This window comes from Arvicola amphibius, chromosome 5 (genome assembly GCF_903992535.2).
Source record: "Arvicola amphibius chromosome 5, mArvAmp1.2, whole genome shotgun sequence".
Classification (NCBI taxonomy): Eukaryota; Metazoa; Chordata; class Mammalia; order Rodentia; family Cricetidae; genus Arvicola; species Arvicola amphibius.
Genome location: NC_052051.1, coordinates 20,612,843 through 20,637,455, shown reverse-complemented (window position 1 = coordinate 20,637,455; position 24,613 = coordinate 20,612,843). Strand labels below are relative to the sequence as shown.

The window sequence follows — 24,613 nt, the reverse complement described above, 5'->3', positions numbered from 1 at the left end:
AGCAGTGATTGTCAGCAGAAGGTTGAGGAAGTCTTATTTTAATTAAAAAGGCATTTTTTACCCCTTGCTTCACCTTGTGAGGAGCAGAGGCCCTTCTCCCCATGTGAACTTCGTGATGGCTGAGTGCAGTGAATGTGATTCTTCTCAGGAGAGTGACCTTGAGCTGGGTAACACGGCCAGCGGACGGGCAGCTGGGCCTGAGGTCTCACCTCTGCAGCAGTGGCAGCTTGTCTTTGTGTTTATGGTAGAAGAGGGTCACTTACAGGGATGATGACAAGCAGCTCAAAGAGCAGCACAGATGTCACCAGCCCAGAGACCAGACAGAGGCCTGTGACTTGATGTTGGGGCCCACTGAGAGCCAGGCTCTGTGCTGTTTGGTGGGTGCATGCCATCTCCTGTCTACTTGCAGGTGAGGAAGGGAGGCTCACAGACCTTCTGCATGAGACACCTAGCAGGTAGATGGTTGAATTCTTCCTAGAAGGTTCCCATGAATAAAGGCAGCTTATAGTGAAGACTTGTATAGAATGGAGAGACAGAGGCCCACTGCTTGGCCTCGTACTCACTTCCTTTCTGGCACAGGTTTCATTTTTGCAAAGGAATCGCCTGTTTATGTATAAATGCCCTTCACAGTGCCTTGAATCCCTCAAGGACTGTGGCCAGATCAGAGCCGGTCATAGGATTAACTGCTCAGTGGATGCCCTTGACTAAAGGCTGGGGTAAGGGTTGGGAGGGTGGGTGAATGAAGTGGCCATCCAGAATTAGTGACTAAATTGGGGTGTCTCTTATGCATTTTCCTCATCGTGGCTTACTATTTTTTCAGTTCTCCTGCTCCGGTCTCCTTACTGCTGGGATTATAGGTGTGAGGTACTATAGGGTACGTGTGTATAGATATGTGTGCCCATGTGGAGGCCAGAGAAAGACATTGGGTATCCTGTCCAGTCACTCCCTTTTACTCCTGTGAGACGGTGTCTACCACTGAATATGGACCTAGGCAGGTGGTCAGCAAACCCCATTGATCTTCCTGTGTCCATCCCCCACAACATTGGTGCTAACATATACATGTGACCGTACCTGGCTTTTTATGTGAGTACTATTTGAACTCAGATCCTCTATCCACTGAGTCATCTCTCCAGCCTTTGTTTTTGTTCTTAAATGTTTGTTTCACTTACTTATTTGGTGCTGGGGGTTGAAGTCAGGGCCTCACATATGGTAGGTAGGCCCTTCACTGTTGAGCTAACTCCCAGCCTTTTTTTTTCTTTCTTTCTTTTTTTTTCTTTCTTGATGAAGTGTAGATTAAGCTGTGTTTGTGACTGATCTTGGCCTTACTCATAGGAAACTTGCCTTAAATAATAGCAGATGGTCTCCATAACAGCCCAATTTCATTCCTCTAGTAACCCAAGAGTTGATTGACATTTCTCTTAAAGACTGGGGCTGCCTCTGACCCTAAAGCAAGAGATCGATTGATTCATTTATTTGCCAGAGATTTACTGTAGGTCCATTGTGGGCCATAATTGCTGTTTTCTCTGCACCCAGCCTTATAGGCAAGAAATGAGACTGCACAAAACAACGAGATTGGTTTTTATTTTGTGTTGATTGACTCGAGAATATCTATTTCAGTTAAGTTTATATATGCACACACATACACACACTGTATGTATACAATACACACATGTAGTGTGTTTGTGTGTTTGATATTTGTTGAGTACTTTTTGGGGGTTTGGCTTTTCCACATAATATCTCAAAACACTAAGAGGATTTTTTTTTCCCAAGATTTGTGATTTGTCCAAGGTCACCAAAGTCCATTCTCTCTTCCTATTCATAGACTAGTTTAACATCAATTTCTTGGGTATTTTGTGTTTCAGACAGGCTTAGGATGCACATGTCTAAATCATTGCAGTCAGCTCGTTTTAAGTGTAAGGAGCTACAGGAACAGATGTACAGTAAGCACAGGAACAGGTGAGGTGAGCCGGTTCTGCCACGTGCTGTGTCACGGTGCCATCAGGCTTTGCCTGCTTGACCTGGTCGAATCCATCGCCACCGCCTTCTAGCTCTGGCTTTGGGAATTTGCTGAGGTGTCTCCTACAGACCCACTTCTTCATTTGGGAATATTACCTCCAGGAATATTTCCTTTCCAAAAGACTTTCTGGATCAGAAAGAAAAGTGACCCATTTCTGACCCAGAGCAGCTTGCAGTTAGTGGTGACTGCAGTTTGAGTGGTCACTTGGTAAAAAAGCTGCCGGAAGAATTTTCTGGGCTCTTTGGACCCCACAATTCTGGGATCTTTGTGCTGCTGTTTTTGTTTTTGTTTTTTTTTTTTTTGTTTTTGCTTTTGTGAAATTTAAGGCTTAGCGTGGCTTATAGTGTATTGTTTTTTTGTTTGTTTTGTTTTTCAAGACGGGATTTCTCTGTGTACAGCCCTAACTGTCTTTGACCAGGCTGGCCTTGAACTGACAGAGATCAGCCTACCTCTGCCTTGGGATTAAAGGCATGCACCACACCGCTTTGTTTAAGAGGTGGCTAGCTTCTATGTTTTCAGGCTGTTTGAGGCAGCACGCCTTTGGTGTTGGATGTTTACTGGAACCCTTGAGTTTCTGAGTAATTCCAATCTGAGACAAGTGAGTAGAATTGATGTCGGGCTGCCTTAACACAGGTGTTATAAACAAGATTAAGAGGTTGTTGAAAAGATATCAGCGGAGCTCTGGGGCTGGCTTTCTGAAGTCATTCTAAAGTGACAGCTAATGGGTAGTTTGCCTGATGGCTCTCTCTGAGCTGGCTGTAACTGACTGGAGATTCACCCACAGAGGAAACCTGCTTATGAACATTTGCTGTTCTTTATCATGAAGTCAAGCCTGAAACAGAAATGCTGTCTTTGCGCCATGCATGTTGCCTTTGCTCCATTTGTTCCATTTTTTTCTTTTATTGTTCTTTGCTTTGTTTTGTGTTTTTTTTTTATTGTTTTTGAGGTAGTCAGTTTTAAATTTGATGTCCTAAACCTGCTAAGGTAGTTCAAAACAACTGTTTTACTCCACTGTGTATTTTTGGAAGACATTTATGTATCTGTTCTCAACCTCAGTGGAGTCCTGTCTGTGAGGAATGTGTTGTGCCTCTCTTATCTACCAGGTGCTTCTGCCAGGAAGCTGCGGACTTTCACATGCTCCTGAAGTCAGTAGCTACTAGTCTCAGGTTACTTTGGAATCTGTTTTGTAGCCTTCTGGAGAAAGTGTGGGGGGAGATGAGGCGTACACAGAGGATTTGCAAGTAGCCAAGGCCATTGGCCCTCCCGCTTGTCTTCTGAAATGTGACCTGGTGCCCTTGTGCTTTTAGTAGAGAAGGTTTTTGGACACTGGGTGCCTGTCTCGGATCACTCCTTCACCAGTCTTCTTTTTGGTGGGAGTGGAGATACTTTGCTAACTTCAGTAGCTTGTAGACTGTAAACTAGTAAAACCTTTGAGTTACGGAGAATAAAGAGCATCTTAGACCACAGCGGACATGAAGCCGTCCTTTTCCATCATACATGATGGACTCATCAACAGGCATGCGTGCAGGCCAGAGCAGTGACACGTCATCCAAACTGAGAGGTAAACCAGCAGCAGGTGCTGGAGAGCCTGGTGGCAGTCACGCTGTGCCTACAGTGTTGTCCCTGGGGAAATGGCCATCTGACTCCTGCTTCCTCAGAAGTGGGGCTGCTAGTGTGGGACAGCTAATGAGGAAGTGTCAGCAGATGTAAAAAGTGCTTAGATCCCCACTCCCAGTCCGCACTCATTCTCCCTTCTCGCTTTCTGCGAGGGCCCTTACTTCCTGTCTGTCCTCCTGGAAATATGTACCCCTTTCCCCAGCGTCTGTCCTCCTGGAAATATGTACCCCTTTCCCCAGCAGCCCCTTCTCTTTGAAGGGAGAGTGCAGCTCTTAGTCTCAGCAGTGATCTTAGAGGCAACTTGAAGATCTCTTTGCCCTACTTTTGTTAATGAATCATCTGTTGCTAGAGCAATGGCGTGGTGTCTGGAGACTTCTCTGGCAGCTCAGTTGCCTGTGACAGGTGAGGCTAACATTCAGAGCCTCTGTGTGGCCCGCTCGTGCAAATGTGTTATGCCTCCAGCCCCTCATCCTCATAAGCATTTGTGTATCTGAGCTGTGCTTTAAAACAGTTAATGGTTTCATGAGACAAGGTCTTGGGATGTTGCCCGGGCTGGCCTCAGACTTGTGATCTTCCTGCCTTCGCCTCCCAAGTGCTGAACTTAGAGACGTGCCATCACACCTGTCTCATAATTTTCAGTAGTTTTCTCATATCAGTTTGGTAGCTGATGTTTAAAACTTCAGAGCGGTCTGGTGTAGGAGGTAACTGGAGGCTCAGCATGAGTTCCCCTCCAAGTGATCTTGGGAAATTTTTATTGTGATCCCCCAGAGGCAGTTGACATGCTGGGAGTCAGAATTCCCATAAGCAGTGCTCTCCTGGCTAAGAGAGTGGCAGACATGGTATGAGTGTGCAGTAGAAGGTCACCTCTGGGGCAGTGACACAGAAGGCACTCTGGAGGCTGTAGGGCTCACGTCCTTATTCTGTGCTGAGTCGAGTTTATTCATCTGTAAGTGATAGGCGGAGCTAGTTGTCTGACTTTTCCCGTGCTTACCCTCTGAATATCGCTTGGTACTAAGTGATGAATGTAATAAGCTTTGTATGCAGTGCATCTTAGGGTGGTACCACGTGACTAAATACAGGAGCGTGGAGAGATGGAATCTCTCCTGAAGGCCAAAGAACTTTGAGAATTTGCATATTTGTATTAATGGTAAGTTACTAGTCCTGGCAGTGTGGCTGGTTCCTTGGTGTCTCTGTCCTCTCCCATTTAGTTATGACTTGGCTCTTGGTTTTCGTCATCTCCCATAGTCCTGTTGTTTCCAGTGTCCACATTAGCCATAGCACCAACCAGAAGACTCACTATCCTCTTTTACTTGTGTTTCTCACAAGCTCTCAGGTACCTGGAAGACAATTCCCTTCTGTGTTTTAAACCTTGTGTTTCTAGCATGGGGCTTTGCGAGTGTGTGCAAATCCTGTGAGTTTGCTAAGGTGGATGTTGGTGTCTGTGTCCTTTCTTTGTCTGCCCATCATGTTCATGACAACCTATGTATTCAGTACTTACTTATTTATTAAATGTAACAACTAAAAATGTCGGGGGGGGGTACTCGGGAGGCAGAGGCAGGCGGATCTCTGTGAGTTCGAGACCAGCCTGGTCTACAAGAACTAGCTCCAGGACAGGCTCTAAAGTTGCAGAGAAACCCTGTCTCGAAAAAACCCCCCCCAAAAAAAATGTCGGGGTGGGGGAGCTGGGCAGCATGCTTTTAATCCCAGGACTTGGAAGGCAGGAGCAGGCGGATCTCTGTGAGTTCCAGGTCAGCCTGGTCTACAGAACTAGTTTCAGGACAGCCAAGACTACACAAAGAAACCCTGTCTTGGGTGGGAGAATAGAAGATAAATCTGAAACAAAATGAAATATAATCTGTGATCTGTAGAGGTCTTCTGATTCCACCCTGTAATCATGGCTGATATTTGTGCCACTTCTCAAATTTCATCAGAGGGATAGATAAAACTTTTTTTTTAATTTAAAAGAGTTGTGGCAAATTATTTTGAAAAGCAGCCAGAAAGAAAGATAGTTTTTATTTTATTTTTTTATTTTTTATTTTTTATTTTTTTTTTGGTTTTTCGAGACAGGGTTTCCCTGTAGTTTCTAGAGCCTGTCCTGGAGCTAGCTCTTGTAGACCAGGCTGGCCTCGAACTCAGAGATCCGCCTGCCTCTGCCTCCCGAGTGCTGGGATTAAAGGCGTGCGCCACCACCGCCCGGCGATAGTTTTTATTTTAAATTGTGTAAGGCTCAGCTAGTGAATGCCAGAATTTCAGAACATAGAGGGCCTGCTGGGGTGGTGGATGGGGTAGGGGGCAGAACTATTGACAGAATAAGGTATCAGGCTCCTTGGACACTTTTGGTGGTGCTCGGACACCTTATCTTTTGTCTTCACCTTAGCAGTATGTGTGTGCTAAAGCCAAAACCTGTGTCAGTTATTGGGCAGCAGGGATCAGGTACCCACCAGAGCAAGCACTGTTGGGTGCTGAGCAGGAGTCAGATCCCAGGGTTCCTTGCTGGAAGGGTGTGTGTGTGTGTGTGTGTGTGTGAGAGAGAGAGAGAGAGAGAGAGAGAGAGAGAGAGAGAGAGAGAGAGAGAGAGAGAGAGAGAGAGAGAGAGAGAGAGAGAGAGAGAGAGGTCTGATTCACCAGTGAGAGAGAGCTAAGGAGTCTTGCTGGAGGGAACATTGGGAGCATTGCCATGAAGTTTGGGCTGGTGCCCCCAGCTGAGTGGAGGGTCTCTTGGTGACCTGCCATTCCTGGTAGCATTGATCATTGATGCATCTTCCCAGTCCAAGAAGGCACCACTTAGTGGCTGAGGAAGGTGTTACTTCTGCTCAGATCCCAATGCCTTCTTTGGGTCCCTTGCTGGAGTTTCCAGGCCCTGTCTATTCCACAGCTAAGCTCTCTGGCTTGTGAGCCTCTTTTTAGGCTCAGTGGTTTATTTACTCAGTGCCATGCAGCTGGGGCTGAGTTTGATGCTCAGTTTTGTTGTTGTTTTCTCATTTGTTTTGGTTTTTGAGCCAGGGTCTTTATTCTTACAGCCCAGGCTGGCCTGAAACTTACGGCGATCAATTCTCTTGCCTCAGCCTCCCAAGTACTAGTATTGTAGACATGTGCCACCATGCTCAGCTGGTTCAATGCTGAGTTTTAAAAAGTGTGCCCTCAACATGCATTGGCTTAGCCAAGCCACTGAAGTTGGTCATGAAGTTGACTTGTTGAATTTGAGGTTTGCTAGATCCTTCAGCTATTTTCTGAGTGAAGTATTTTGCTCATTTCCCCTGGAAGCCACTTCATGTATATTTGCCATTTTGATCTTAAGCAGACAATTGTGCTTGGATCTGCCGTTGTAGAGCCACCTGAGTGTGCTGCACACCCACCTGTCTCCCTCTGTGCTCTTGAGTGAGTTAATGAAAGATCTTGTTGGTCTTAGCTCCACAAACGTTTATTGCAAACTCCTGATCTTATTCAGCAGTAACAGTACCAAGAGACCACAGCAAATGCCACCCTCCCCTGCTAGCTTTCAGTGGTCTTCTCCTTTCCCCTAAATTATGTGTATAACTATGCCATTTTGTCAGATTCAATTCAGATCTTTCATTTCATGTCCTTTTTTTTTTTTTTTTGTTTTGTTTTTGTTTTTCAAGACAGGGTTTCTCTGTAGCTTTGGAGCCTGTCCTGGAACTAGCTCTTGTAGACCAGGCTGGCCTCGAACTCACAGAGATCCGCCTGCCTCTGCCTTCCAAATGCTGGGATTAAAGGCATGCACCACCACCACCCGGCTTTCATTTCATGTCCTTAATGATGTCTTCTGGCCCCGCCTGGCAGTTTCCTGCATGACTACTACCGCATTAACCAAAGAACTGTTTTCTTGCTGTGTGTGTGCTTCAGTGAACATTGCGTAGCCGTTTCCATAGATGTGAGAATTTCCCCAGTGTGCATGCATGCACTGGAATAGTTGCAGAGTGTAGTGTCCTCAGTGTCATCAGTTAGCTCTGCCCCCACGATGCCCCGTGAGCCAGTGTCAGCGGTGTTCCTCTGCCTTCTCACGGTGCTTACGCTGCCGGGTCTTGTCAGTCTGATATGCCACAGTTTCCCTAATCTCTCATGAAGTTGGCCCACTTTATATGCAGATTGGCCACTCAGTGTTTTTCCTTTTGTGATCATCTGCTTATATTCTGACCTATTTTATATAATCTTACAGTATCCTATGTTTTCCTGAAGGCAACACTGAGGTTGCAGAGCAAAGGCAGAATATTCTTATAATGTAGCACTAATATGTCAGGTGACTCACCTGAGGCCATGTGACTCTATAATGATTGCTCTGGTCATTGGTCCTCTGCTGTTTGTACAGTACTGTGTTAGGTTGTATAGTTAGTGCCGTTTTGTTGTTATTGCTGAGGGTTGCTGTCGAATATTTCCTGCCGCTCCTAATAGAGTGATGTTGAAGTTCTATTAGCTCAGTAAATACTTGTGGATGAATGAATGAGTGATGATGGTTTTGGTGTAGCTGACAAAACATATTCATAATAAGTCTGCTAAAATGGAGATGTTTTACCTGCAGTGGCTTTACAAGGATCTGCCAATGTTAGTGTTGATAAAGAAACCAAATCAGTATTCAGCTTTCTGATGTAGCTGCAGAATTAATCAGAGAAGATGTCAAAGTAAATCATGGACATTAAAGTGTACTTTGTGTTTCTAGAAAGAAAACTAGATAGCCTTTGGAGGGAAGATGAATATATATTCAGGCTTTAACAAGGAATAAAAGTTTCTGGGGGGAGGAAAATTAGATTAAGTACAGTCTTCATGACTAGTGATCTGAATCATAAATCACATCTGCCTTGCCTGTCAGCCAATCAGATTGCAGATCATAAGGGTGACTGTTGGTAACTTTGATTTTTGGCGTTCTTTTTTAAATCGAAGACTTTACTTTTAATTTTTAAGGCTGGTATACAGTATAATGATTTCATTATGGTCGTTCATTCCCATTTGTCACTGTGCTCTGTTTGCTCTCCCCACCCCGGGCTCCCTCCAGCTGACTGCTTTCCTTTCTTCACAGTCCAGTCCTCTTGCTTTCCGCTCTTTCCTCACAGTTCCCTGTCTGCTTCATCACACACACACACACACACACACACACACACACACATCTGGACCTCAGGGGAGAGAAAATAGGGTGTCTTTCTGAGCCTCACCAATTTTGTTTAACATAATGATCTCCAATTGCATCCGTTGTAGCAAAGAATGTAATTTCATTTTTCTTTATGGCAGAATAAAAGCTCCATTGTACGTATGTGTAACATTTTCTTTATGCAGTCGTGTTGATAGACATCTAGATTGCGTCCATTTCCTGGCTATTGAGAACAGAGCAGCAGGAAACATGGGTGTGCTGCGAGTATCTCTGTGGCAGGATATAGGGGTTTCTGGGGAATTAACCCAGGAGTGGTATAGCTGGGTCATATGGTAGTTCTAGCTTTAGTATTTTGGGGGGCACTTCCACACTGACCTCCATAATGGCTAAACCAGCTTACATTTCTACCAGCAATGAATAAGGGTTCTTCTTTTCCTACTTTGTTGCCAGCTATTACTGTCATTTGTATGTGACAGCCATTCTGCTGGAGGAGGAAGGGGCTCTCAAAGCAGTTTGATTTCCATTGTTCTGGTGACTAAGGACATCGAACACTTTTCAGGTATTTTGTTGGCCATTTGTAGTCGTTCTTTTGAGAACTGGCTGTTGAGTTGATTAGCTTATTCACTGATTGAATAATTTTTTGGTGTATAATTTTTGTAGTTCATTATATATTCCATATAATAATCCCCTGTACAAACCATTTTCCCCATACTGTAAGCTGTCTCTCAGTATGGTGTTTATTTCCTTTGCTGTTCAGAAGCTTTGTAATTTCATGTCATCTCAGTCTTAGTGTGTCCCAAAGGCTCTGCAAGTTGTGTTTTTGTTTTTATTTGTGTGTGTGTGTGTGTGTGTGTGTGTGTGTGTGTGTGTGTGTGTGTAGAGATTGGAGGCCAATGTCGGGTGTCTTTCTGCTTTATTTTGAGATAGGGTCTGCCCTCAAACCTGGAGCTCACCTGGAGCTCACTGATCAGTTTTGGCTGGCTGGCCCATGTGCTCCAGGAATCCGTCTTTCTCTGCCCTAACACTGGGGTTACAGGTACACACTGACCTGCCCTAACACTGGGGTTACAGGTACACACTGACCTGCCCTAACACTGGGGTTACAGGTACACACTGACCTGCCCTAACACTGGGGTTACAGGTACACACTGACCTGTCCTAACACTGGGGTTACAGGTACACACTGACCTGCCCTAATACTGGGGTTACAGGTACACATTGACCTGCCCCTAACACTGGGGTTACAGGTACACACTGACCTTTCTTTACATGGGTTCTAGGGATCTGAACTTGGGTCCTCATGCTTATGTGGCAGGCACTTCCTGATTGAGCCATTTCTCTAGCCCCACCTCAAGAAATTATTTCTTTCCTCATTTCTCAGTGACCTATAGTCATTCAAGAGTGTATTCTTCAGTCTCCAAATATTTGTGTCCTTTCTATAGTTAATGTTTTTTATTGGTTTTTTATTTCATTATGATCTGATAGAATATAAGAAGTTATCACTTTTCTTTTTTGTTCGTTAGAATTGTTCGAGGCCTAGGATGCAGGCCTCGAGGGAATGTGCCATGTGTGGATTCCCATTCCTGTTGGGTCTGACAGTGTAGTTTAGTTCTGATGTTTCTTTGTTGCTTTACTTTTGGTGACTTATCTGAAGATGAGAGTGGAGCTGAGGAGATGGCGCAGCAAGCAAATGTGCTTGTCATTGTCAGCAAGCCTGATGGCCTGAATTTAATTTCTGGAACCCATATGAGGAAGGGGAGAACTGACTCCCTCATGCTGTCCTCTGACCTCCACACAAACTCACGCCCCTGCAAATGATAAATAAAAATATGATAAAAATGAGACTGGGCTATTGAAGTTATCCACTGTTATATCAGGGTCAGTATAGTCTTTTGTGCTCATTCATACTTGTTTGGTGAAATTGGGAGCCTCGGTGTTCTGTGCATGAATGCCTATAATTGTTATAGATGTTTTATTATTATTATTTTTTTAAAGATAGGTTGTTAAGTATTCCAAACTGTGCTTGGAATGTAGTTGATCCTCTCTCTGCTTGTTTCTACCTTCTGAGCCTGGGGTGGCATCTGTGTGCCAGCAGTCCTGATTTATATGATGTTGGGGATCAAACCCAGGGCTTTGTGCATTTTCAGCAAGCACTCTGACTGAACTACATCCCCTGCCCCTAGTTATTATAGATTCTTGATTAATTTATTCCCTTTACTAATGTGTAATTACATTATAAGTACAATCTCTTCTATCTAATTTTAAGTCTTCAATTAGCAGAGTAACTATATCAGCTTGTCTGCAGCTTCCACTCACTGGTAGATTGACCTCCATCATCCACCTGCTCTGTCAGTGGGCGTCTCTACCAGTGTAGTATGCTTTGTTTCCTCCCTCCCTCCCTCCATCCCTCTCTCTCTCCCCCCCCCCCCAATATATATCTTTTTCTTCTTTCGGTTTTCGAGACAGGATTTTTTTGTAGAACTGCCCTGGCTGCCCTGGAACTCACTTTGTAGACCAACCAAACTGGCCTCAAACTCACAGGGTTCTGCCTACCTCTGCCTCCAGAGTACTGGGACTAAAGGCGTGTGCCACCACCGTCTGACCTGTCTGTAGTGTGTTTCTTGGACCTAGTTTTTAATACAGTCAGCCAGTCTGAGTTTATTTGTTTATAATTTCAGCCGTTCACTTTTAAGGTTGTTATTGAGAAATGTTTGTAATTCCTTGGGTTTTGTTTGCTCCTCTGGTTGGTGTTGGTGCAGTGCTCTTTTCTTTCTCCCCATTAGTATTAGTGGTGGTTTACTGTCTTGGACGTGTGGATTCCTTCCTAGCTTGTCTGTTCATTTATTCTTAGGAAATTCATTCTTTCCTGTGCTTTTGCAATTCAGACGTTGTGATTAGTATTCTGTTATTTTCTTTTTCATTCTTTTTCATTCATTGGTTTTCCTGACATGCCTTCATGTGGTTCTCTTGAAATGTCCTCATTTTACTGTCAGCCCCGAAAGGCTTGCTGGGTATAAGTACTTCTTTGGTAGCTGTTCACTTCCCGGGTTTGGAATGTATTGCTTCATGCTCTCCGGGCTTTGGGAGCTGCTAGTAGAGATCTGAAGCTGTTCCCATGTGTTTTCCTTTGTAGGCAAGCTGGAGGTTTCTCTCATTGTTTTAGTGTTTCTTTGTGTTATGTTTCTGATATCTTGGTTATGATAAGTTGTAGAGAGTTTTTTTTTTTCTGTGTCCTTTTGGGGTTCTAAATGCCTCTTTCAGGTGTTTATTTCTTCTTCTAGATTTGGGGATTTTCACTTTAATTTCATATACGGATTCTCCGTGTCTGAAGTCTTTGATCTTGCCTCCTTTTTTAGTCATGTGGATTAGGTCATGGTTTGATTTCTCGATCATCTTTCAAAGCTTTTGGGTGTTATGGACGTGACTGCTTTCTTCTTTTCCTTGTTGAGGTTTGAATGTAGTTACCTTGGCCTTGGCTATGCCTCAGATTCTTTCTTTCGCCTGGTCAAGTCTACTGATGTTGTCTTCTGCTGTGTTGTTTTGATTTGGTTCATTAGAAGTTTTTATTTTCAACATTTCTGTTTTTTTTTTTTCACCTCAAAATTTTGATTTTCTTTTTTTTTTCTTTTTTTTTTTTTTTTTTTTGGTTTTTCGAGACAGGGTTTCTCTGCAGCTTTTTTAGAGCCTGTCCTGGAACTAGCTCTTGTAGACCAGGCTGGCCTCGAACTCACAGAGATCCGCCTGCCTCTGCCTCCCGAGTGCTGGGATTAAAGGCGTGCGCCACCACCACCCGGCGAAATTTTGATTTTCTTACTGAAGTTTTACTTCCACGTTGCTGGCATTCTCATCTCTATTGCTCATCTTCTCATCCATCTTGCTGACTTTTCTTGTGTGTCATCAGCTCCCATCAAGTCCTGGGTTGGAGCCATCTGTCTGGCTGTGTCACTCGGTCAGTAAACTCAGCCTTTGAAATCGTTGGCCTTGTACCTATTTTAGGGCCTTTGAATTTAATAATTGAAGAGTTATCATTTAGAGGGGTCATATTCCCTTGCTTTTTAGTGTGTGTGTGGGGGTACTGATTGCATTTCTGTTGGTTTGGGTCTCTTCTGGTTTTATTTGGGAAGCCTTATTGAGCAACCTATATTTGAGGGCTCAGTCCTGAGTGCCACTCAGTAGGGAGAGAACAGACTGTGACAGCAGCAGCAGCATCAAATGAAGGCTATGGAGATTCACATACAATGAAGTCAAGTCTACTAGCATGTCACCAATTACATAAACCAGAAGCCAGAGAATTGACTGTGTCATGAGTTTAAAGTTTCTTAGGGTGAGTGTGAAAATAAACGGGACAAAGCAGCCAGGGAAGGGGAGTAAGGCTGAATAAATGAAAAGAAAAGGGGTGGAGAGGATTGTTTGGAAAGGAAACAGTGAGAATTAGAAAAGGATCTGGACAGCGACTCAGCACTTAAAAGCACTGGCTGCTCTTGCAGGAGACCTAGGCATGGTTTCTAGTGGGGACTCACAGCTATCTGTAACCCTAGTTCCCGGGGATCTAGTTCCTGATCTGTCCTCCTTGGGCATATAGTGCACATGTAGGCAGTCACCCACACATCTGAGCATTTAAAAGATTGGGGTGGGGGACGGTAGATTAAAAATGATAAAAGTAAAAAAGAAAATTTCTCAATGAGCAACTTGGAAAATCAAATTGGTGAATGTAGGAAATGGAATAGTAAATAAAACATGTGTGTTTTGTTTGCTTGTTTTAAAGAAAAACAACAAACCCTAATGTGGTGGTTCGAGTGAGAACAAACCTCATAGGCTCATATATTTGAATACTTTGTTCCCAGTTGGTGGAACTGTTTGGGAAGGATTCGGAGATGTGACCTGTTGAAGTAGGTGTGTCATCAGGGACAGGCTTTGAAGTGTCATGCCATTCTCAGTCTGTCTGTCTGTCTCTTGGGATGTAAACTCTCAGCTGTTCCTGCTCACATGCCTTTGAACCCTCACTCTTTGAGCCCATAAGCCCAATAGAACCACCTTCTTTTATAAATCATGCTGACTTACTCTAGCAATAAAAAAATAAGACACCCTATAAGATAAAATTGTAGTACTACTATATGTATAGGAGGCATGGAGGATGGGAGGATGGTTTGGGGAGTACACACTGGGTGTGGGGAAAGGAAGAGAAAAAATGATTGCTCAATAGTCAAAGATGTAGAAACAAAGATGAAAGTGAGACAGGAGAATAAGAGGCATTTTAAAATATGATAATATTATAAAGAAAAAAACTGCTTGAAGTGTAACATAGGAAAGAAGGTAACCAGGTGTTGGCAGCGTCTTCCTGGACCCTAGTGCACATATCCTACTAGTAATGCAGGTGGGGAAGAGTCTGTTGGACTTTGGGGCACTTGTCTTCCTGGTGGCTTATGCTGGTGCTGACCCAGTACTGGACAGGTGTCTGTCTTCACTTGAGCTGCTTCTCTGGGTACCAGGGACTACTGCTGACCAACACTTAGCTCACAACTCCTGAAGTAGCTGGTGTAGTGTGTGTGTGTGTGTGTGTCCCAAGGCACTGGGGATGTCGGAAGCAGCTCTGGCCCTCTGAGCTCTACACAAGCAGAGGCAGTCTTCATGCTTTCAAGACTTCCAAAGTATTAATCACCTCGCTGCAAGGATGCAACTATGTGCAGCCTGCCAGAGCTTCAGTCTTCAGGGTCTATCAGGGCAATGACAGCAGCTCGGTGGCTCTACCTGATGAACTGAGTCTGGGGTCTTAGTTGGCAAGGTTTGTTCCTGGCAACCAGGCGGGTTAGCCTTCTCTGTTCACTTCTGCTGCCCAAGATAAGCGTCCTGTAGCCTGCACTTTTTTTTTTTTTTTTTCTCATGGTTTATTTTTTTTTATATTTAAAAATTTCCATCTCCTTCCCTCCTCCTCCCCCCTAGCCTGCACTTTTGACTTGTCAGTCCCTCCTGCTCTCCACAAACTCCAAGGCTGTCTGTCATGGAGGGCTGTGTCAAATTAACTTCAGGCTCTCAGACTTGTGGGTTGTTCCTTTGTTTTCAGGCTTCCAGGGTAGCACCGTTTCAAACAATAGGTTCTCTTTTAAGATGGTGCCAGGTCCCTGCTCTGGAAATCAGTTACACAGAGGACAAAGTGGAATTCCTTTCACTGTCTGCCAGAGGAACCACTGTCTCACTAATCCAGACACTGGTTTGAGGCTTGTGAGTTCTGGGTGCTTTTCTCAAGGGTTTGCTAGTGTCTCCTTAGCAGAACCTCCTGCTTGATCTTAAAGTCTTCTGCTGCCTCTCTGACCCCTCACAAACTTTTGTTTGGAGCTGTGTTGGGGTTGGCGTCTCTTTAGTGTGTCGCCTGTCCCTTTGTCCATGCTTTACAGGTATTCTGTAGCTCCCTTTGCACATTTCTAAAGTATGTCCTCTTGCCCTCTGTTTGGAGGATTCTATTTTTCCTTCTGCTGATCTTTCTCTTTTATCAGGTGGCAGGCAGTAAGGGGACTTCTAGTCCACCATCTTACCCTGGTTTCGACGATTGTGGACATTGGTAAAAATAACAGCTTGCCCAGTAGTTACTGTGGCCTCTGTGCTTTTATTTATTTTTGATTGAGAATTGCAGGAGGTTCTAATTTATATTTTGGGCTGGCTTTCCTGTAGGGCTTGGAGTTTTTGGTACCTGTGGGGTTTTTTTCTTCCAGAAATACATGTAGATGTTCTCGGTGGTGGTTTAGTGGTTAGCATAGCTGCCCTCCAAAAATACAGGTTAGTAGATAGTCACTACTCATTAATAATTTTCAAGTTTTAACTCTTGTGAATTTCCAAAGGCAAATTATATCTGCACATAGCTATTTCCCAGAAGTGTGGCTTGCTGGCTCCTCTTGCTGCTTTGGCCCTTAGTTTACACAGGATCTTTGGAAAGTGGTCTGTTTAGTCCTTTGGTGGGTGGGATTTTCCGTCTCTGATTGCTTTGATCTCTAATTATGAATTTTGGCTGATGGTAGTTGCAGTGGAAGAGACTGTGAGCCTTTTCAGTTGTGCCTTAAGCAAATTTGCAGGGGAGCCCTGATGTTAACTTTGGCAGGTTTCATGCCTGCAAATATTGATTGAGCCAGAAGTCCCCACTGTAAAATGTCACCAGTGAATGTGCAGCCAGTGCAGGCAGGGGGAACTCATTACTGCAGCTCGTCTGCAGCTTCTGGGTCAGGCCACTCACCACCATCTGGTAAGAACGAATGTTTGAAAACTACCTTTTATTCTGACAAAAGGTAATCAGGAGAGGTTAACAACCGATGATTTCTGAACAGTTCAGATTGCTTAGACCAATCCGTCCCCAAGCTCGGGCTGCGACATTCCAAATGTCTAATTATCTCACGGGGTATTAGAACATTTTAAAATGATGAAATCCCAAAGTCATGGTAGGAGGAATTTAATTATGTGTATGCTCCCCTTTCTGCTCTGTGCTACACACCCGCTTTCCTATTAGAAGCATTTATTCTGAGGAAGAAAAGGCAGTGGGAAAGGAAGAGGCAAATAGGATTGCTGTCTTCAACTAAAGCTTAATTTTAAAAGCCCCATATGTGAGAGTCAGGCTAGACTTGTCCTTCAAGGGCAAGGACGAGGGATCTGGGAAGGAGACTGAAGTTGGAAGGGTTTTCTCAGTGTGGTAAGCCCTGAAGGAAAGACCTGAAGATGGGGGAGGACGGGCTATGGCCAGCAGGGGTGTTAGGAAGTTCCCAGCCTATGTCTATCCAGAGACGTTTTCATGGAGGATTCAGGATTCAGTCGGTGGCGCACGCCTTTAATCCCAGCATTTGGAAGGCAGAGACAGGTGGATCTCTGTGAGTTTGAGACCTGCCTGGTCTAAAGACAAGTTCCAGGACAGGCTCCAAAGCTGTAGAGAAACCCTGTCTCGAAAAACAAAACGAAACAAAAGGATTCAGACTGCAAATGGATGACTGTTGGGTGACATGGAGCTGCCTAAGGCTCAGACTGACTCTAGTGCCTTGGAAGAACCATAGCAAGGTGTGGACAGGCATTTCCAGTAGCGTAGCTCTGGAGTCAACTCTTCATTAACAGTTCTCAAAACAAACCAAAGGAAAAATGCCACCAGGGAGATAGTCATTTGCCTGCTCTTGTGTCCTTCCTCTTTCACTGCCAAAAAGTGCAGCTGGGGGAAGGTTACCTGTTAAATATTTTCATGTTCAAAAGCATTTTTTTTTTTTTTTGCTATTTTCCCCCCAGTGGTAGTGGGGATTGAACACTACCACCGAGCTACACCGTCCACCCAGGAATCCATAAAGCCCATCAGTGTTCAGAGCCCCCTTCTACCTCAGCCTTACTGATTTTGAATCAAGTGTCACAAAGAGAAGGAATTCTGTGTGTCTTCTTTGGGCCACAGCATGCCCTGTGCTGTAGAAACATCACCTTTATGGGCAGATAAACATCAGAAATGTCTGTGTGAGGGAGTTATTAACCTTCGTTTATAGTTAAGTTACCATCCATAACTTAAATAGAGGGAGTAGGGCTTTAGGAAAACCTGACTCGAAACTCATTTTCCATTTAGGACAGCACTGTTAAAACAGGATCACTGGCTCTGGCCATTATTTATTGGAAGGAAGCCTTTTGTTGATGGCTGCTAACTACAGCTCTTTCCTTACATGGGGGCCAGTCTGTGTTCTTATATTCTTATAGGAGCTTTGCCTGCTATCCAGTGGCATCCTCAGAATTCTCCTGTTTTATTTCCAATTGGTCCTGGGTGGGATTGGAGAAGGAGCCCACTGTATTGGAATTAGCCTTGGAATCTTACCATAAGTTGCTTAAACCCACTGGGCTGGTGGTTAGACATTTCTGTCTTCCACCTTAAACTTCTGAGTTCTGTTGTTTAATCCTGAGCAACAGCTTACACGCCTCACTGGGTAGACCCTTCTCCGAGGTTATCTGAGCTCACTCTCTGTCGCTAGGTGAAGAATTCCTGGCTTATTTCAAGGTCATGGAAGGCTTCTTTCTATTCATGTTTTCTAGTTCCCTTATGGAATTAGGTGTGCTTTCCCTGTGTCATTATGAAAGCGTATTTCCTGAATTATCTCCTCAGCCAGGTAACTTGGAATGTTACACTAGCCTTAGAACACGCACACACATTTCCACTGTTGTATCCCAGTGCACATGTGCTGTGCATTAATAATTGCACCACTATGTTTTCATAATTTATCATAATGATACCATTATTGCTTCCTATAGAAGTTCTCCCCACCCCCAACCTCTAAGTCTAATTGAGGTCGAGACAGACCATAAATGTGATAATACAGATTGCACGCTCAGAGGAAATGGAGTGGGTTTCATAGTGGAGTTTTAATTTAGGCTTCGTTCTGGTGATGTAGTCTCTTCCTATGGTACATTACTTTGAGTCCAATATAACTGCATGTTCCCACAGCCCCTCATTATAGCTGCAGCTTCTCACTGCTTTTTAATTAAAAAAAAATAGAGAGGGGGAAATGAAACCTAAAGCTTAGGTTGGATATTGTCTGGGTACACAGGGAGTATTGCAGGCAGTTTGCTTACTTAATTTTTTAACTCTTTCAAAGCTTTTGTGACGATGCTTTGATGTCCATTTCCGAGGGTTAGAGTGAGAGGGGATCGAGGAGTACACAGCTGTGTGCTGACGCGAGTACACAGCTGTGTGCTGACGCATACGCGGACCTGTACAGTGGGGCTCCTGAAAGGTTTGGGTACACGCGTGACCTTGAGGCCTCCTGTAAGCTTTGAGAGTTGATCCTTCCAGTGTCCTTGAGAGGCCACACTGCCCTGTGGTTGGATGGTGACAAGTGCTCAGAGAGCCTTCTACATGACCGTGGGAGTGAGGCTGGGATCTATGTCGAAGGCCAGAGAAGCACTTCGAGGCTGATATTTGGAACATTAGAAGTTAAGAGTTAACCATTTTTCTCCAGTCCTGTGGGCAGCAGAAGCAGAGAAATGACTTTATTAGGAACAGTTGCTTTTGTCATTCCTTTATCTTGAGGGATGCCACATACCTTTCAGGGACCAGAGCAGATTAATCTCCAAAGGTGACTGGTAAGAATGGCTTAAGCCTCTTGAGATTGACTGTGTGACATGAGAAGGGTGTCCGTGGCCAGAGCTGCTGACCTCTGGCAGGTTTCCCTGTCACGCTTGGCTCTCCTTTGACTTCCTGTAGTGAAATCAGCCTGGTGGCCTGAGCTCCAACCCTGTGCACACCTGTGTTTGCGTGTAATCAGTTGCTCCCCCAGGGGATTCAGGCTGGAGAAATGGAGTCAAGAAATCTACTTGTAGGTGAGGTATGGAGTTTGCTATGATTGTTGTGGGTTTCCAGGATCCCTAAGACCTCTGCTGCTTCATTGTTGCTGAAAGTTGGTTCCCTTAGGCTTCATCAGGGAGCAGTATGATGGCGGCTGCACTTGAAATGGGGCGGCTCGGTATGGAGCTGAGTGTGAGTGTAAGTGTGAACCACGTGCCAAGGGCTTAGTATTAAAAAAAAAAAAAAGGAGTAAACTAGCGTTTAAAAAATATTGACTATATACCAAATTGCTATTTTAGGCATATTGTACTAAATAAAATATCTATTAAAATTAGTTTTACCTGTTTCTCTTTACTTTTAAAAATGTGGCTATTAAAAAAATATTCATGCCAGTGGCTTGCCTGTATTTGATTGCACCCGTCCTGGACTGTAGCGCGCTTATTTTCCCTGTCCTAGCACAGAGCCTCAGACACAGTTGGCACTTAGTAAATACTTGTTAAGGAGGCAACGCCAGCCCATAGCACTGAGGTCTTAGGAATGAGTGGAGCCTCTATTGAGAGTGTGGGCGTTTGAAAACGAGACACATTGAGGAGTAAAGAGCAGAATTCTTGCATCTCCGGGACAATGCTGAAGTAAGGATCTCAGGGCCACCATTGCACAGTTTACCTACCCACGGGAGAGGGAGGTGGCTATGCCTCTGCTCTGCCAGGCCAGGCCCAAGAGGAGCTGATGCTTTATGTGTGCTGTTGAGGTAGACCAGTCAGAAAGGTTCTTCTTAATTTGCTTTGACCGTGCCTCTCCCCATGACCCAATTTAGGTGATACCCAACTGGAAGCCTGGGGCCGCCACTAGGCCACCTGATTACAATGTTTCATGCCTAAGAAGTCTTTTACCAAGTTTTTTGTTGTTGTTAATGACTTACCACTTTAATCTAACCAAGGTATAATGTGGCTTTTGTCTGTGGGTACATTTAAGTCCCTCAGATCTATGTCACCGAGAGTTGCATAATCAAGGTGGATGGGCACACTCTGATATGTCACTTCAGAAAGGATCAGCTTGTCTCTGCAAGTGTTTATTGAGAGCTAGCTGGCACCCCAGGCATCCTGTTCCCTGCTAATACTACAGGACTGTTAACGACTTCTGGTCCCCAGAGATGAGGTGGGTTAAAGTGCTGCCCGAGGAAAGTGCTTTGTTAGAGGTGAGGATGCAGCCCTCCCCTGACCTTTAAAGAGTGGGTTCTAGAGAGACAAGACCACTGTTGTTTCTCCTCTGCTCTTCTTGATGGTGGCAGCACTCAGCTTCCTCCTGTTAAGTGCGACTCCACCACCTTTTCTCTCCATCCCAAAATCCCCTCTTTGTGGAGAACTCTGGAGCTCAGGTCCCGACTTAGCTGCTTTGGCTGCTGCTGCAGGCTCACACTAATCGCAATCGCAGCGGGGTTTGTTTTATGAACCTGAAAGATCCCTGTTCCCAGGAGGCTGAGGTTCCTACCACTGCGGAGCTACAGAGTTTTCTTGGAAGCCTGCTTCCTTGAAGGTGAAGCTACCTCCCTTTCCCTTCCCACACTAAAGTATCCATCTTTTTTTCTTGAGGTCTCGTATGTGGAGACCCCCTCCTCCCTTTAAGGTTAGAACAGTAATGACAATACTAGGTTTTTATACTTAAGGAAATTGGGTATGTGCCAGGGAGACTCAGAAGAGAGGGAGAAGTAGCAGGGGGTACCCTACAAGTGGAACTGTGATTCTCCTGAACACCATCATCTGCTCAGACTCACTGAAGCCCCTGGCATGTAGAGCCAGCAGGATTCACATGGACAGAGAATGACTTTGCACCCCTAGTGCGGTGCAATCCAGTGGCAGTCACAAGGCAAGATGTGTGATGTCCATGATGAAAGTTTGTCTGTTATTACCAGACACCTTAGCAGGGTGTTGGTGAGCACAGCAGTTTCTTCTGTTTGCTAGTAACAATCCACATTGCAGTATTATGCTATCAGTAGGTGCAGTTGTCATTGGAGAAGGAAAAATTCATGAAGGAGTCCATCTCAGGTGTCTTGTGGGGAAGACGGAAGTACCTGGATTGCCTCATAATGGTCATTTTCTTTATTTGGGACTGTTAGACTGTGGAGTGCTTTCCCTTTAAATGCAGCTTTTTAAAGTCCACAAGGAAAAGGGTTGTAGTCCTCATTTGCATTTTAGGAAGCTAAGGGCTAGGGAGGCAGACCATGTGCCCAAAGTTGCACTAGCTGAGTCAAACGGTGAGATAGGGCCATTTGGTGTCTGCCATGGTGTTTCTCCTCGGTTTTGAAGCCTGTTTTAGTAGTGCCCTGCTTTGTTCTGTACTAGTCGGACACAAGAGTAAGACTCCTGTGCCCTGTGCTGGCAAATAACAGTGAAGCTCCAGTTCCATGGGGCTCAAAGCTTTACCACCTTTCATAGAACTTTGCTTCTGGAACATTTTTATTGTTGAAAAATATTTTGAGGCTGGAGAGAGAGGAAGGAGGCTTAGCTGTTTCAAGCATGCACTGCTCTTGGAGAGGACCATGGTCAGGCCCTAGCACCCACAGCTTACAACCTTCTTCAACTCCTCTGGGCTCCTACTCTGTCTTCCAACCTGTGGGCACTTGCACTCAATGTGCACAAACATACATTCAAACATGGAACTAAAACTAATGAAATATTAAAATGTACTTGTGTGTGTTATATTCCGGAGTATGTGCGTGCATGGAGGTCAGAGGAGGTGTCCTGTTCTATCTCTCTTATTTCTCTGAGTCAAGGCATCTCACTGGACCTGAAGTTAGGCTGGCAGTGAGCCTCTTGTCTCTGCTGGGGTTACGGTGCCTGTGCAGCAATGCCCAGCTGTTTCTCATGTGTGTGCTGAGATCTGAACTCGGGTCTTCATGTGTGTGAGCATGAAGCACTGATATCCACTGAGTCATCTCTTCAGCCCTGATTTTTTTTTTTTTTATTGACAACTGTGTAGGGCACAATGTATTTTCATATATTGAAGGGAGCAGGCAAAAGCACCTTGGCCTGAATACTGCCATTTTGACTTCGGACTTTATTTTACTTGCAGGATAAAATAAAGTTTAGGTTCCCAAGCCCTAGGGGAGCTGGGAACTTTCCGGTGGCTGATCAGCCTCATCCCTAATTCACAGAAATAGTCATTGTGCATCTTTCGTTCTTTAGAAACATTATGGCTGTTCTTAACAACAAAAGGAACAAACAAATCTGATGGTCGGAGTGAAAGGTTTGCATTGCATTTTGGTTCACAATGATGGAACATTCAAGAAAGCCTCTGATCTCTTAAGTTCTGAATGGTGAAAATTGTAACTAACTTGACAGCAAATGTTTGTGATTTTTGTGTTTATAAACCCCACTTCTGCCCCTGCTCAGGACTGTCAGGAGAAATAAGGCTCCCAAGTCCTTGTCCTACAGCCCTGATCGATCAGTGACCTACTTATGTAGTGAATTATTAAAATATTTGGAACCTATCAGTGTTGTCTCTCTCCTTCCTTACGGCACATAACAGGCTAGTTGTAATAATATGTTGCAATATAGAATGATTAAACCAGGTGAATTAACAGATCTATCACTGTCTATTCTTTAAATATTTATTATTTAAATATTAAATATTATTTATTTAAATATATTATTTAAATATTATTCTATTAAATATTTAAATATTTAAAAAATATTTAAGATATTTTTTCAAATTTGAAGGATATAGAGTGTTAGTGTGTGTTGCATGTACTGTTCTGCTCACTAAATGACTAAAGCTGATTCTTGAGTCATTCCCAACCATTCTTCTAGTCACTGCTACTGAGTTCTTTTCTATGAATGAGATTATGTGGCATTTCACTTAGCACAAAGTCTTCCAGATTGACCAGTTGTGGTATATGCCCACAGTCACATTGCTAGTGACAGCCTTTCTTCCCCCGGCTAAGTGGGACTCCAGAGAGCACATCCCACATTTCTCTCATCTGCTGCTGGGCACCTTGCTCCTGTCTCATGGCTCTCATGTGCTACACTGTGCGTTTCAGTGCAGGAGCCTCTCTGCAGACTGACTCCGCTTCCTTTGGAGACCGCCGGATCATATGGTGGTCATTCTGTTCTCAGTTTTCTGAGGAGCCTCCGTACTGTTTTCCGTAATGGCCATGTTAACTCACATGCCCGCCAGCAGGACACTCTCGGGGCCTCCTCTTCTCCACACCTCCTTAGCTGTTCAAACAGATGATACCCCATGGATTCATTTGTGTTTCCTGATTAATAACATTGGGACAAGCTGGGCGGTGGTGGCGCACGCCTTTAATCCCAGCACTCGGGAGGCAGAGGCAGGCGGATCTCTGTGAGTTCGAGACCAGCCTGGTCTACAAGAGCTAGTTCCAGGACAGGCTCCAAAGCTACAGAGAAACCCTGTCTCGAAAAACCAAAAAAAAAAAAAAAAAAAAAAAAAAAAAAAAAAAAAAAAAAAACATTGGGACTTTTCCATTTCTCTATGTTCTCTTGAAGAGTGGCTAACCCTTGCCTGGTCTCTGGCCATCTGTTCTCCTGCATAGCAGAATCTGAAATCCAGTAGACTTGGAAGAATCTATGTATCATTCTCTGTCTGAACTGAGGAGCTGAGAAAAAGACCTTGACAGAAGATGTGTGCTGAAGGGTGGAGTTGGGGATTGCATCTCACAAGGAAAGTGAGCCTAACTCAGTATCCCCATGTGAAAGTGGCCTTTCCCCTTGTGATTTCTATATACACCGGGAATCTTGGGAAGTGGTACAACCTCATTTAAAAAAAAAAGCCTATTGGTCACAGTGTGTTTGCAAAACCATTGAGGGTCTGAAACTTCATAGAGCTAGCCTCGCTGTTCTGTGGAAAAGGTAAGCTGTGGCACTTAGCTGTCAGGACCCTTGGATGCTTTTAGATGTCTATCCTCTCCTGCACACCTTCCCCTACTTCTGAGACAGGGTTTCTCTGTGTAGCCCTGGCTGTCCTGGAACTCATTCTGTAGAGCAGACTGGCCTTGAACTCAGAGATCCACCTGCCTCTGCCTCCTGAGCACTGGGATTAAAGGTGTGCGCCACAATGCCCCCCCCCCCCCCCCCCCCCCGCGCGCCTGTTTCTTTTCCAGCTCTAATACTCTATGTTTCTTTTTTTTTTTCTCAGCCCAACAGGGGCACGAAACGACCCCGGGATGATGAAGAAGAGGAACTGAAGACACGTCGCAAGCAGACTGGCCCTCGAGAACGCGGTCGCTATCGTGAGGATGAGGCCACAGCAGCTGAAGAAACAGACGATGATAAGAAAAGGCTGCTGCAGATTATTGACAGGGATGGCGAGGAGGAGGAGGAGGAGGTAGTGAGCAAGGGGCAGGGCCGTCGGAGTGACCCTGACATACCATCTGGGTCTTAACTGGGGACAGGATATTACCCTGAGCCTCCCAGTCTCAGCTGTAAAATGGGGTTAAGAACTCCTGCATCAGAGTGTTGGGGCAAAGGTTGTGTGGAATCAGAGATAGAAAAGGATTTGCAGAGTAAGGAATGTTATGGGAACCAAGAGGAAGGATGACTGGTGTTGACAGGAGAAAGACAGAGGAAGCTTCTTGTCC

General features: G+C 44.6%; 1 protein-coding gene across 1 annotated transcript in view; it reads left to right on the top strand.

Moving 5' to 3' along the window:
- Positions 1-24,613, top strand: part of Ctnnbl1 (catenin beta like 1) — a 162,901-nt gene that overhangs the window by 15,237 nt on the left and 123,051 nt on the right. Inside the window, exon 2 of the mRNA XM_038330304.1 lies at positions 24,172-24,360. Coding sequence (XP_038186232.1) covers positions 24,172-24,360 — 189 coding nt within the window. The remainder of the gene's footprint in view (positions 1-24,171; positions 24,361-24,613) is intronic.